Source organism: Bombyx mandarina, chromosome 06, assembly GCF_030267445.1.
Source record: "Bombyx mandarina strain Sakado chromosome 06, ASM3026744v2".
Taxonomy (NCBI): Eukaryota; Metazoa; Arthropoda; class Insecta; order Lepidoptera; family Bombycidae; genus Bombyx; species Bombyx mandarina.
Window position 1 is genome coordinate 13,402,815 of NC_143213.1, and position 14,922 is coordinate 13,417,736.

General features: G+C 39.3%; 1 protein-coding gene across 1 annotated transcript in view; it reads left to right on the forward strand.

The window, feature by feature from the left end:
* LOC114253106 (E3 ubiquitin-protein ligase RNF19B) overlaps positions 1-12,099 on the forward strand; it is an 81,976-nt gene extending 69,877 nt beyond the window's left edge. Inside the window, exons 4-10 of the mRNA XM_028187868.2 lie at positions 5,515-5,629; positions 6,781-6,968; positions 7,571-7,712; positions 8,854-9,088; positions 9,857-10,025; positions 10,558-10,731; positions 11,089-12,099. Coding sequence (XP_028043669.1) covers positions 5,515-5,629; positions 6,781-6,968; positions 7,571-7,712; positions 8,854-9,088; positions 9,857-10,025; positions 10,558-10,731; positions 11,089-11,264 — 1,199 coding nt within the window. The 3' untranslated portion in view covers positions 11,265-12,099. The remainder of the gene's footprint in view (positions 1-5,514; positions 5,630-6,780; positions 6,969-7,570; positions 7,713-8,853; positions 9,089-9,856; positions 10,026-10,557; positions 10,732-11,088) is intronic.
* Positions 12,100-14,922: the final 2,823 nt, after the last annotated feature.

A 14,922-nucleotide genomic window follows, 5' to 3' on the forward strand; every position in this document is an offset into this window, starting at 1 on the left:
CCTATCACCTGGTTTAATTATAAAGTTGAATTTTGCGTATTAAGCGAAATGTCGCTTAAGCCAAATAACCTTTCACCCCTCGCTATGATTTTATAATAAAACTAGCCGTACTCGTCCTCTTCGCTGGGCATTTAAAATTAACATTATTATTTATTGTCATTATTGTTAGGGAGTCCAACACTCATATAAATATTAGCCTATCCATTAAGTACATGTATTTTCTAAATGGATACCATGTTTCAAGTAAATCGGATGCATGGTCCGGTATTTATAACGGAACATCCGTAAAAAACAACTGTAGATTTATATATTAAGTATAGATTCAAGACAGACATTTGACATACACATAACGAATGAAGGGTGAAGGTTTGACTAGTGCACAATGCAATTGATACTTAGATCTCATGTGTCAAGGTGTCAAGGAGGGTAGCGACATTAATATCTAAGAGCTCCGGTATCGACTGAACGTGAGTGAGGTCGTAGGTTCGTTGACCTGACTATGCCAAAAATTAATAATATTTTTGTAAAATTATCTCCGATCACGAGAGACCGATTAACCTTCAAATCTAATTGACTTGTCCTGACCCTAAAAAATTGTTCGCTGTACGCGTTAGTCCTCTAGAGATTGACCTTAGAGGTCAGAGTCAATTTTGATTTAACTTATAAATAATATTACCTTAGGTGTTATTATTTATAAATAGATTTACAAATTTTTCATAATATGAGAAGATATACCTATATTATTTGCTCCTATGGTTTTTTTACAAACAAGTGCAGATGCGACTGCAAGTTTTTCAATATTTTTTTTTAATTTATTGCTTAGATGGGTAGACGAACTCACAGCTCACCTGGTGTTCAGTGGTTACTGGAGCCCATAGACATCTACAACGTAAATGCGCCACCCACCTTGAGATATAAGTTCTCAGGTCTCAGTATAGTTACAACGGCTACCCCACCCTTCAAACCACGCACGAAACCCACGAAACGCATTACTGTTTCACGGCAGAAATAGGCAGGATGGAGGTACCTACCCGTGCGGACTCACAAGAGGTGCCACCACCAGTAATTACGCAAATTATAAATTTGCGGGTTTGATTTTTATTACACGATGTTATTCCTTCACCGTGGAAGTCAATCGTGAACATTTGTTAAGCACGTATTTCATTAGAAAAATTGGTACCCGCCTGCGGGACTCGAACACCAATGCATCGTTAGATATGAATGCACTACACGTTTTATCCTTTAGGCCACGACGACGTCGACATGACTTTGTCGGTCCATCGCATGGGCAACCTTCCACGCGGTCTGGTGCCTTCTACTTTGCCCTGAACGACAAGGCGCTCGATGGAGTCATTTCCTCGCCGGGAGACATGTCCAAAAAATAATAGTATGCGGCCTTTCACGAGTGCTGAATGGCGCTGCTTAATGCCGAGTTCTTGAAGAATGGAAACATCAGTGCGAAGTTCAGTCCATGAAATACCAAACATTCGTTTTTAGCATCACATCTCTAGAGTATAGTTGACATGTTGAGTTGCTCGCTCCGGGCATTTCAATATTGCAATAATTGTTACGTTATAACACATCTTGTAAAAATTACTATTTAAAAAAAACTAATTTAAAAAAAAAAAAAGACATGCCCGCTGAGTTTCTTGCCAGTTCTTCTCAGGACGGAGGCTAGTTTTTGTGAAATGGCGGTAGTTCTTTTTAACGTTCAACAAGTGTGTTTCACTTATGTTGAATAAATAAAATATGATTTGGTTTGCATAGACCTTCTTTTTCTCGACCTGTCGCAAAGTCCACGTCTCCGCAGCGTATAAAAATATGGGTTTTTTTTTTTAATTGTATACCGCGAGTAATTTAATTATCTAAGTGAAAATTCGTCGTAAATTATTAATATCCCTAACTGTGAAAGTTTGTGAATTAGTTAAGGCGATTAGGAAAAAAAAAATGTGAATTTAGTATTGAAACCGCTTTTAAAAATAATTTTAGTACCATTTAGAAAGTTGGAACGATATAAGAGCAACGAAATTGTTATTAGACTATCGCGATGTATGTGACATAATTACTTCAGTGCACACCGCGTAAGGCACCGGTAACCTATAATACATGGTAGTCAAAAGGTTTAATCTGTCTGTTTTCCTACTACCGTAAATATCTCTGATAAGTTACGAGTCCAAGCTAATCTGTACCAATTTTTTGGCTTGCGTTTGTATCGACTAAGTATTTGTAGCCCATTGAGTTTTCGCTGGATCTTCTCAGTGGATCGTGTTTCCGTTCCGGTGGTAGATTCTGCGAAGCGCTGCTCTTGCTAGGGCCAGTGTTAGCAACACCTCCGGTTTGAGCCCCGAGATATCGCCTATACGCTAAAGTAAAGCTGATATAGCCTCTCAAGGCTATCAGCATAGGTAGGAAAAATAATAATAGGTATTTTTGCAATTGTCTCTAGAATCTTGTGTCGCCGTCGGCGGGCGGCCTTTGAATTGTTTTCTTTGTTAGTTTCGGATTGGCTATGTCCAGTTTTACACTGGAGTAACACTCTGAAATGAAACCAAAGTAAGTCCGATTGCGGCGACAAAATTTTCCGATGAAGGGTAAAAAAAAAGTCGTTACAAAGAACGTATTGTTTGTGCCGCTTAAAATAAATACCTATGCCCGTCCCTCCCTTGCTCCTTGTAGAACACACATTAAAACTCTCCTCAAATGTCCTGTTCATAAAACACACGCAAAGTCATTTTCTGTACTTTGGAATTCCCTCCCTCCAGGCATACGAGCGTGCAAAACCATAGCAGCGTTCAAGAAATCTGTTAAAGAACACTATTTATCATTAAATAAAAGTATATATATTTGTATATGTATGTGTATATATTATTATATGTATGTTTACTGTATGCCACTAGGTTTGTGTTCCTAATTCTTCTTTCCTTCTGCGTGCCTACTGGAAGAGAATTCAACATGAAATAAGTAGTGCCCTTGTACTCTGTATCCTTATTGTCGTGTTTCTTCTAACAGCTGTGTGTACAAAATATATTAAAGAAATAAATTGGTTGTTTAAAATAAGCATGTTACGTTTTCCCTTTATATAAAGGGACGCTGAAAGTTTCCAAGAAAATAGCGGGCGACGCGTGCAAAGGCTTTGATGTACCCAGTTTCTTGGTATCCGGCTCGGGAATATCCATATTTGTTTCGGTTTCCGAGAAACCCTTATGCTAAATGTATAAGACAAGTGTACATAGTTATTATGTGGACCTCTGTTAAAATTGTTACCCGATTGCTTCAAAAAGTCTCTTATAATTCTTTTTGTGTAGGTATATGTGTACCCATGTGTGTGTGTATCAATTTGACATGCTCAGCTCAGCAAATTGAAAGGCTTTTTCTATTTCAGGGGTGACTTTGATAAAATATTCACGAGTCTATGAATACATAGGGTGGGTGGCGCATTTACGTTGTAGATGTCTATGGGCTCCAGTAATCACTTAAGACCAGGTGGGCTGTGAGATCATCCATCCAACTAAGCAAAAAAAAGCCCTAAATAAAAGACTTACAAGTAAACAAGTACGCCCAGTTCTCGGAACATCAAAAATATATTACATACTAGCGACCCGCCCTCGCTTCGCTTCGGCAACCGCAGTTTATTAATGATCTTATTGAATTTTCTTTTATACAAACCTGGCAGTAACAAAGAATAAAAAAAGAACGTAACAAAACAAAAAAACTAATCTTTCATCTTCATGGTTCACTATTTTGGCGATAATGACTTCACATCGATACTGTCACAGACTTTTTGGTAGGACTATTTAAAATAAATATTTCCATTTTATATTATATAGCTGAGTCCCGCGATGTTACCCGCGGTTATTGTCGTACCGCGGGTGACGCCGCGGGGCGAAGCTAATTTAAAAAAAGTAGCCTAAATTACTCCTTATATATTCAGTTACCTATCAGTGAAAGTCGGTACAGCCGTTCCAGAGATTAGCCCGAACAAACAGTCAGACAGACAGACAGACAAAAAATATATATAACTAGTCAGGTCATAAGTATTGTCACACAGTAAAAACTTTTCTTTTAGAATGCTGACCACAAAAAAGTTTATTGAATTCGAATCTCGAATTATTCATGAAAATAAAAATGTATACTTTTAGAAATTTTACTCATTTTTAAATATGGAGTGGACGCTTAAAGAAGACCGTATTGCAGTTATTGCGTTGCATCGTTGCGGTTACGCGCCAATTCAAATTTTTAACATACTGAAAAATTTGAATATAACCAAAAGATTCGTTTATCGTACCATCAAACGATACAATGAAGACTCTAGTGTAGATGACAGGTCAAGAAGTGGTCGCCCTCGGTCTGTTAGGACTCCAGCAGTGATAAAAGCTGTGAAGGCGCGAATTCAAAGAAATCCAAACGTAAGCAGAAACTGTTGGCTCTTCAGATGGGGTCAAGCAGAACCACGGTGAAAAGGGTGTTAAATGAAGACTTAGGGCTTCGGGCATATCGAAGAAAAACAGGACATCGTTTGAATGCTCGTCTAATGGACCTGAGACTGAAGAGATGCCGCGCTTTGTTGAAGCGGTACGCGGGAAAAAATATCAGGAAATTCTTTTTTCGGATGAAAAAATTTTTACCGTAGAAGAGAGCTACAACAAACAAAATGATAAGGTGTACGCACACAGTAGTGAAGAAGCGAGCAACCGTATTCCGCGTGTCCAACGAGGTCATTTTCCATCTTCGCTCATGGTATGGTTGGGAGTTTCTTATTGGGGCTTAACAGAGGTACATTTTTGTGAGAAAGGTGTAAAAACGAATGCAGTTGTGTATCAAAATACAGTCCTGACAAACCTTGTGGAACCTGTTTCTCATACCATGTTCAATAACAGGCACTGGGTATTCCAACAAGATTTGGCGCCAGCTCATAGAGCGAAGAGCACACAAGACTGGCTAGCGGCGCGTGAAATCGACTTCATCCGGCACGAAGACTGGCCCTCCTCCAGTCCAGATTTGAATCCGTTAGATTACAAGATATGGCAACACTTGGAGGAAAAGGCGTGCTCAAAGCCTCATCCCAATTTGGAGTCACTCAAGACATCCTTGATTAAGGCAGCCGCCGATATTGACATGGACCTCGTTCGTGCTGCGATAGACGACTGGCCGCGCAGATTGAAGGCCTGTATTCAAAATCACGGAGGTCATTTTGAATAAACTTTAGTGTCATAAGAATCTATGTTTTGTTAAGTTCATTTTGGTATATGAATGGTTACATAATGAATAAACTTGTTTTAATTATTTTACATTAAACATGTGACAGAATTTATGACCTGACTAGGTATATATTGGTATACGTACTGGGGTATATACTGTGGTGGATACTTACGCATTTAGTAAAAAGTGGTTATTTTATTATTACAAACAGACACTCCAATTTTATTTATTTCTATAGACGAATTTACTCCGACTTAAAACTGAATCTTCCGTAAATTTGAAAGAAGTTAATTAAAATTTCCTTTTAATTTATAGATGTACGTCACATCGTGGACAATCCAGTTTTATTTGAAAAATATGAAGAATTCTCAGTGAGGCGCGCTCTGGCGGCCGATCCAGACACGCGATGGTGTCCAGCACCCGATTGCAGGTACGTGACGAAATAATATTTGTAAAAACTTGCCTGTTTTATAAGAGGTTCACGAATATACTATGTAACTATACTTGAGACCTTAGAACTTGTATCTCAGGGTGGGTGGGTGGCGCATTTACGTTGTAGATGGCCGTCTATGGGCTTCAGTAACCACTTAACACCAGGTGGGCTGTGAGCTCGTCCACCTTTCTAAGCAATAAAAAAATACGAGGAATCTACGAATTTAGGAAAAAATCCGCCTTTTGGAAAATACGCTACTTTTCCTTCTTTTTTGTTGTAGCTTAGCTGATAGCCTTTTTCCCCTACCTATGCTGATAGTCTTGAGAGGCTATTTCAGCTTTGCCTTGACGTAGGTGAGCTCATGGGGCTCAAACCGAAAGCTGATGATAGCCTTCAGAGGCTGATAGCCTTGAGAGGCAATGTCAGCATAACCCTAACGTGTAGGTCAGTTCCCGGGGCCAAACCAGGAGGCGTTACTAATACTGACCCTAGTAAGAACAGTGCTTTGCAGAATCTACCACCTGATCGGAAACGCGACCCACTGAGAAGATCCGGCGAGAAAATCAATGGGTTGTGTCTATGAATATATCGGCGCAGTTTTCACATTATCTGAACCGATACTATTTACTCCCATACCTACTGTGTTTCCAGTCAACGCCATATTATACATGACCCGAAATTTCAAGTGATGCTCTTGAATCTTTTGCACTAAAATTTGGCATTCTGTAAAATCCAAAGCATTCCAGTAATTTAACTTTTGCTAATAACATCATTTGTTAATATGTACCATATGTAAAGGCTGCCATACCCTTCAGACCGAAACGCATTACTGCTTCACGGCAGAAATAGGTAGGACGGTGGTACCTACATGCGCGGACTCACAAGAGGTCCTACCACCAGTAATTACGCAAATTATAATTTTGCGGGTTTGATACCTATTACACTATGTTATTCCTTCACCGTGGAAGTCAATCGTAAACATTTGTTGAGTACGTATTTCATTAGAAAAATTGGTACCCGTCTGAGATTCGAACACCGGTGCATCGCTCATCACGTATGCATCGGACGTCTTATCCTTTAGGTCACGACGACTTCTTCAAGTAGCACCTAAATAACGTTTGCAATAAAAATGCGTAATTGTCTTTCAGTTTCGCTGTAGTGGCAACAGGTTGCGCTTCGTGTCCGAAGCTGACCTGCCTGGCGCCCGGATGTGGGGCGTCCTTCTGTTACCACTGCAAGGCGGCGTGGCATCCTACCCAGACCTGCGACGCGGCTAGACGCAGTCGGCAGCCTCCCCCCAGAGCGCCGCCGCCGACACACCCCGATATTGACCAGGGTATGTTAACTCATTAACGCTAATCATACCAACACTGGTACCTATTTTTACAATAGCGCCATTCTACCATAGTAATCCAAGGTAGAGGGGGGAAGAGGTCGACTACCATAGTAGTCCAAGGTAGAGGGGGGAAGAGGTCGACCGAAGAAGACATGAATGGAGCTTGCGAGTGACGATATGAGGGAGAAAGGAGTGAGTGTTGAGATGACGGCTGATAGAAGATAATGAAAGGGAAAAATTTAGCTGTGCCGACCCCACCTAGTGAGATAAGGTGGAGAAAAAGAAGAAGCGGGTAGATAACAGTATACGACAAGTATTACTCAAAATAAACCAAACAAAACAAACAAACAAAAATATAACTGTAGATTAATTGGTAAGAAAAAGTCATGAAATCAAATGTGCCAAAACAAAAAGGTGATCGTGCATTTTCAATGCCAACGTTCTACTCTGGGAGAATTCATAGACGTTGGAATCGAGGGTGGTACGGACTTGGCCAGATCAACGCTTTCGACTGCGCCCCCGCGATCTGTTTCCCTCCACTTTGCCGGTAAACTAAATGTAGGCCCAAATTACTGTAAGATTCTGACTTGATATAATTGCAGGAGAAGTGAAGCCGTGTCCCCGTTGCTCGGTGCTGATCGTGAAGGTGGAGGACGGCTCTTGCAACCACATGGTCTGCTGCGTGTGCGGCGCCGAGTTCTGTTGGCTCTGCATGAAGGAGGTCTCGGACTTGCATTATCTCAGGTATGTAAGATACTAGAACTTTAGCGGACTTTAAGTCTTCAAGAGAATCACCGGTTGACGGAAGATATATAGATTAAAATGGGTAGGTAGTGTATGATCGTGGAACGGTGATGAATAAGTTAGATGTTTTTTCGGTTCACACGAGCCGCAGACGTCATTGAAACTACTTTACTGTAAACAGGATTATAATCCTGCCCTTTTGTTGTTGTTATTATAATATTACTAGCTGACCCGGCAGACTTCGTACTGCCTCAATCGATAAATAAAAGACCTAAACTTTTGTATAAAGTAAATAAATAAAAAAAAACAAAAGGAATCCGTCCGACAGGAGACACATTAAAGGAAAAACAAAATTGTGTGTTTTTATATAATACCGAGCATTTTCATTTCAAGACCAAAATTAGCGAAATCAGTCCAGCCGTTCTCGAGTATTAGCGAGACTAACGAACAGCAATTCATTTTTAAATATATAGATTTGAGATGTTTCGAATTCTTTATACTTTTCGTGGTAGCATTCGTCGGTGAGTGATCATATGAAATATCGGAAATAATTATATTGATGATAGAATGCGAGATTGAAGCGTAAAAGTAGATTTAATAACAGGAACATTGGACTATGAAGACGATTGGCAAAAGAAACCGGCCATTGACAATTGAAAAATATGAAGTGTTTTCTATATTATTTAGAATTTAGCAATACATTTTCACGTACTTAACACGTTGATTGCCGTGCAGATCATCGGTGCCCTACGTGGCGTAATTATGTCGATTTTTCTCCTCAATTTCCTTAAAGCACCGGAAAATCTATTAGACTCTTTCTTAGAAAGACGAATCAGAAGATTATGAGAATGAATCTATTTCTAAGAGACCTAAAATACATACACTAGAAACAAAAGAAGGTAAAGTTACCAAACTAGGTGCTTAGTAACAGAAATCGACAAAGGTAAAGTTACCAAACTAGGTGCTTAGTAACAGAAATCGACATAATTTTAGTACGCCACGTAGGGCACCGGTGACCTACGCGGCGGTCAATGTGTTAAAACCAGGAACTTTTGATTTTGAATATTTTTTTTGTAACTCTATCATAAATGTTATTATTTAAGTCAGTCGATTAATGAAATCATTATAAAAACGATTTCAGTCCGAGCGGCTGCACGTTTTGGGGCAAAAAACCGTGGTCCCGAAAGAAGAAGTTGCTGTGGCAGCTCGGGACGCTGGCGGGCGCGCCGCTCGGCATCGCGGTGGTGGCGGGCGTGGCGCTCCCCGCGCTGCTGGTGGGGCTCCCGCTGTGGGCCGGCCGCCGCGCGCACCGCCGCCTGCGCCGCGCCTCCGTCATCAAGAGGCGCGCCGCCGTCGCCGCCGCAGTCGCCGCCGCGGTCAGTGCCACTCGATGTACCCAGTCTAACTGTATTGTATAACTACTGTCCCCCCACCCTCCAAAAACGGGAAGGAAGGACCACCCCTTCCTATTAAAAGTATTATTGTTCTGGTAGGTACCACCACCCTGCCTATTTCAGCCGTGAAGCAGTAATGCGTTTCGGTTTGAAGGGCGGGGCAGCCGTTGTAACTATAAGTAGAGACCTAAGAACTTATATCTCAAGGTGGGTGGCGCATTTACGTTGTAGATGTCTATGGGCTCCAGTAACCGCTTAACACCAGGTGGGCTGTGAGCTCGTCCACCCATCTGGTACCTGATAGCGGGATTCGAACACCGACACGGTCGCGTCACTCGATACGAATGCGCCGACCATCTTATTAAGGCACAATTTCATAATTTTTGGGTTTTATCAACGACTAGCTGTACCCGTCCGCTTCGCTGGGCATTTAAAATTAACATAATTATTTCTCACCCCCACAACGATTCTCATCATTAACGCCCCCGCAACTCGTGTAGGAGTCCAACACTCATATAAATATTAGCCTATCCATTAAGTACATGTATTTTCTACGTGGATACCAAGTTTCAAGTAAATCGGATGCATGGTTCAGTAGTTATAACGGAACATCCGTAAAAACCACTGTAGATTTATATATTAGTATAGATTGCATATTCACATTGTCTATCAGTTCCGGTAACCAATTATAACTAGGTTAACGCTATAAAAGTGCTAGAATCGGTCTAAGCAAGTCTGTTGTTGGTACAGCTCGTGGTATCTCCCCTGGTGGCGAGTCTGGCCGTGGGTATCGGAGTGCCGATCCTGTTGTTCTACGTGTACGGCGTGGTGCCGGTGTCGCTGTGCCGGGCGGGGGGCTGCGCCGCGCCGCCGCCCCACGAGGACGACGCCGCCTCCAGGAGACTGGAGCCCAGCATTGGTAACTACAGCTCGCGCGCTTGCTCTGCAATTCACTCGCTTATTCAGTTACCGGTGACTTTTTGGCGGGAACGCGAGGAGTGAAGTTGTGTGATTTGTTTTATTTTGTCTGTTTAGTGTTTCTTCAGGTTTAAATGTGTAATAACGGTGGTTTATTAACTGTTTAATATCTGTGAATGTGGGAAAATGTAACAAAGCCGCCGGAAGTAACTTCTCGGGATCCTCCAAAAAAATCCACTGAAAAAATCTTAGTATATGACCACCATTTTACTGAGATTATATTTCATCGTATACCTATAATCTCATCTCATTTCATTTAATTTCATCCCAGTTGATTAATATCTCAAATTAATCATCTTCATTTCATTACACTGCATAATATCATTTTTCATAAAAATATGAGTATAAATTAAAATAAGACATGACTTAAAGGTCTTAGTTACCAGGTCATAAAATCCCTTTAAAAAAAAACAGTTTCTAGTGTGGAGTTGGTCGTGTAGTTGCGGAGGGTTACTGGTGTACGCGTGTTGCAGGCGATGCGTCCCTGTCGGCGGGGTCGGCGGGGGGTGCAGGGTGGGCGGGGGGCGCGGGGGCGGCGGGCCCGGGCGCGGCTTCACTCGCGGGCCTGGCGGGCTCGCTGCAGGACGCGTCGCCGGCTGCCGCCTCATGGCCCGACGACCTGCCCTCCACCAGCGCTCTGCCCAATCGTAACTATACCCTTACTCTCAATAGTACTACATATTATATTTTTATTGGATAGACAGGTGAACGAATTCATAGACCACCTAATATTGAGAGGTTATCGGTTAACTATAGATAGATGTAAATGGCGTTACGCACTTTGACGCATGAAATCTAAGTTTCAAATTAGTCAATCATAATGAAATTAGAAACTGGTTATTACCTAAGTTAACTAAGGTACGTTTTCCAAGAAGTGTAAAATAAATCAGACTAAATAAAATTTCAATTGATTCGTTTTAAAGTAACTTACAATTTAAGAACATATTTTAAATTTGAATTTTAATTCGGCTACATAATATTTACGTGATTATTTTTATTTCCAGCGACACCTTCCAGTTCGAGTCGGTCGCGTCGGCTCCGCTCGTTGTTTCTGTACGGGTCCCCCACGCCGCCCGACCTCGAGGCGGGACCGTCCGTCCCACCCCCGCCGCCCGCCCCCTCCCTCGCCGTGCACGTGACCACGACGTGCGAGACGCACTCCCCCACTCGTTCCTCGTAACGAAGACACCGCGCCCCCGCGGCCGGCGGCGAGGGCTGCGACATGGTCGTCTACGTTGCCGACGTAAATGTGGTCGTACAGCAGTCTCATTTGCTGAGCGACGCCTAAACATGAGGATTGACTGTTCAGACGGAAATCATTACAAAATATTCGATTTTTAAATAGCAGTAGACCGACTCATCGAAATATCTATATTAAAATATTTTTTTTAATTAAACAAACAAATATCCAAAACGCTTCCTTTGAGTGACGTTATTTTTGTAATGTACCATTTCCGTGAGTGCGATTTTGAAAACGTAACGTGTTTGTCGACCTGTGACGTCACACGACGGCGATTCATCCGAGACGTTTTAAATCACGTGAAGAAAACTTATTCTAGGGCTAAGTGACAACCTTATTGTGTCAACATTATCGGCGTCTTGAGTAGTGACGCGTGAGCGCAGGTCACCCGGTGACCCGTCCTCGGTGACCGTGACAGCCGGACGACTCGGCCTCCCTCGGCCGCTATAAACGTCCTCAATGATCCTTTAATAACTGACGTTCAAATAACAGTTTCTGTGCCAACCGTAAACACTTCTGTGATGGGAGCTTTGGTCCCGGAAGCACCAGCAGACGGCAGTCCTATATATGCATATGTACGATAGACGCTTCGCTTATGAGCAGTGTTACTCTATCAGATGTTTGTGATACTTTGAATAATAATTAGAATTTACTATTAACGATCTAAATTATTTAATTTTTTCACGTTTGTAGGCAGAAAGTATCTTAAGCGATGAGTTATGTTACGTCATATATAATTAAGTGTAAGCTATGATTAAAATGTGGTTAAACTTTATTGACTGTTGTTTTATTGTTTATTGGTTACGTTTTTATCAACAAATCAAACGAACGTTTTTTTCTAAAATGAAAATTAAATGAATCTTATTCATTTTTGCTGCACATATTATTAGAGGATTATGTGAAAGACGATGTGTGTAAGAGGGGAGTGAGCGAAGAAATGGTATATGATAGAGGAAAGAGAATGGAAAGAGAAAAAATGTTGCGCCAACCCCAGGCGACTGGGAGAAGGGCAGGAGAATGATGATGTTATCAGGTTTATAAGTGAAAAAAAAAATAGTATTTTACCCTTAAACATTTTAATAAGTCATCAAATGCTACATTCACACCTACCTACATACGTTGGCAGTTGTAGGCACTTCCGAATTTTCAAAAATATAATTTCGAACCAACATCATTTTCAGACCTCACTTATAATTCATATTTTAAGACAAAACTGATTTATTTTTATAATGGCTACACTGACATCGAGATTTCTTTTAAAACATGCAACACTAAGTTTTATATTGTGAGACGATTAATAAATATTTTTTTCTAATTTAATGTCAATGTATTTTAAATAGGAATGTTTATTCTAACAACGTTTAACATACAAGTTTAGTTAACACAATCAATGGCTTTTCTACATAAATAAAATATAAACAAATATTATGTTACATAAGATACATAATATCTGTATATATAATTGATGTTATCTTAGCGATCAATCATTTAGTTGTACCGAAGTTACATTTAATATTGTTAAATTTAACAAATCACAAATTATTTTGTCTTATACGCGCGTGGTTTTATGAAAAAAGTATAAATATAGTTAATTATTAATTTCCACTCACACCATTGACAACTGGATATAATTCTACTACTAAAAACAATTTTTTACCAAAGGAGACCCTAAAAAGTTCTCCCATGGTAGTCTAATATGGTGCCAAATTAGAGTAGAAAAATCAGCGCTATTCGGTGAGCTTATGAAGTTAATAAGATAATTCGTAACCAGACTTCCGACGAAGGCATCAAAAAGACATTTTCTAAGTTGTGTATCAACAAATTATGTATGTACATTTTTTAAGCGAAACCTCATATTAAATAAACAAAAGTTCCAGCTAAAAACGCGACATTCTCACACACTCTAAAGTTATTAAAAATATAACTGTACAATAAAATGTAATAAAACTATTAATCTAATCTTTGTATAACGTAAAAATAAAAATAAAACATGATTAGCAAACAAAAATCAAAACATTATTTTTGCATATTTCATTTTAAAACGGTTATATCACAATATACTTGTAACTAATAGTTTATACATAATATATACAGCGATACATAAAATGCATGTTAGACTGTGGTTTGAGAGCTTCAATAAAATTACCTTACTGCTACCAGATATTTCATGTTCATTGAAAAAGCCACCTAAATGCTTTTAATATTTAAAAAAGAGAGCAACATAGATGTCATATACTATTAGCAAATGTAAACAGGCTAACAACGTTCTTTAAAGAGAGATCTAACTACTTTTATATTTATTTTATTTCATGGAGACACATTATCCGCTATGAAGATTTTTATTATACCTACTTTAACATTTAATTATTATCTGTATAATACACAATTTTATGAAGAAACGGCATGTTTACTATCAAACTACTGTAGATTAATTTAAATTGGAATAATTGTAATTACATAATTTTAACTATAAGAGGCATACCATCATTCGGGTCATGCATGTTTAGGATTTGGCGTTAATGAAATTTTCGGCAATTCTAGGCAATATTCATCCAAGACCGCCATTATTATAATTAAACTGCTAAATTCTATTAAATGTATTATAATAGTACCATGGACAAAAAGAGAAAATCTTAACTACATAACTGTCCTAAATGAGTACATACCTATATTTTTTAGACATTTAATTTTAATTATTTAGGAAGTTTTTTCTAACTCTTGTAACCTAAATGTAATATGCAACATAATAATATTGAAATTTATATATTCACTAACTAATCTATTCGAATATTAGATTGTGGTAATGTTGGTATCATCCCAGTCACGTGGGGTATGCGACGTTATGAAATTTGATTAAGTCGCTTTTAATAATTGAAAATCGCACATACATTATTAATTACTATAATCAATTGTATATATGAGTCGTCTATTATCAAAGGTGGCAATCTGTGCATTTGGACAAAAAAATGTTATTGATATGTCAATACAGATTGATTTGAATATAATCGTCTCCTTCAAAAAATACGGTTCAAAACCAGCATTAAATAAAGTATTAACTTGTTGTTATTTATCTAAGATGTCGTTCAGAAGAGTTTTGTGACTACCAATGGAATACAAAGTCAATAATTCGTTTTTCTGATTTACCAATAATTGTCCAAAAGTCACATTGCCGGCTTTGATAATAGTCGACTCATATAGTACTCGTTACTACTTTTTTGATCTTCTAAATACAGTAATCCCCCTATAACACGGTACTCTTATAACGCATTTTCATATTACGCGATTTCAATCGGTAGACAGCGGCTTGGCTCTGCCCCTGACATAGCTCAATTCCATCGGCGACGATTACCACTCACCAACGGGTGGGCCGTATGATCGACTGTCTACAAGGGCAATAAAAAAGGTCCCTCGTATAACACAGGTATTCTCCCATATAACGCGGGGATTTCACACGTTACATTTCGGTACTGTGAAAATTAAAATGATTTGTGCATCTCATAATTAATTTCGCGTACTTTTGCATATTTTGTCAATTGTGTTATTATAAAATAAAATAAAAGTAATTTATTATATTATTATGTTCATAGTTTTTCAATCG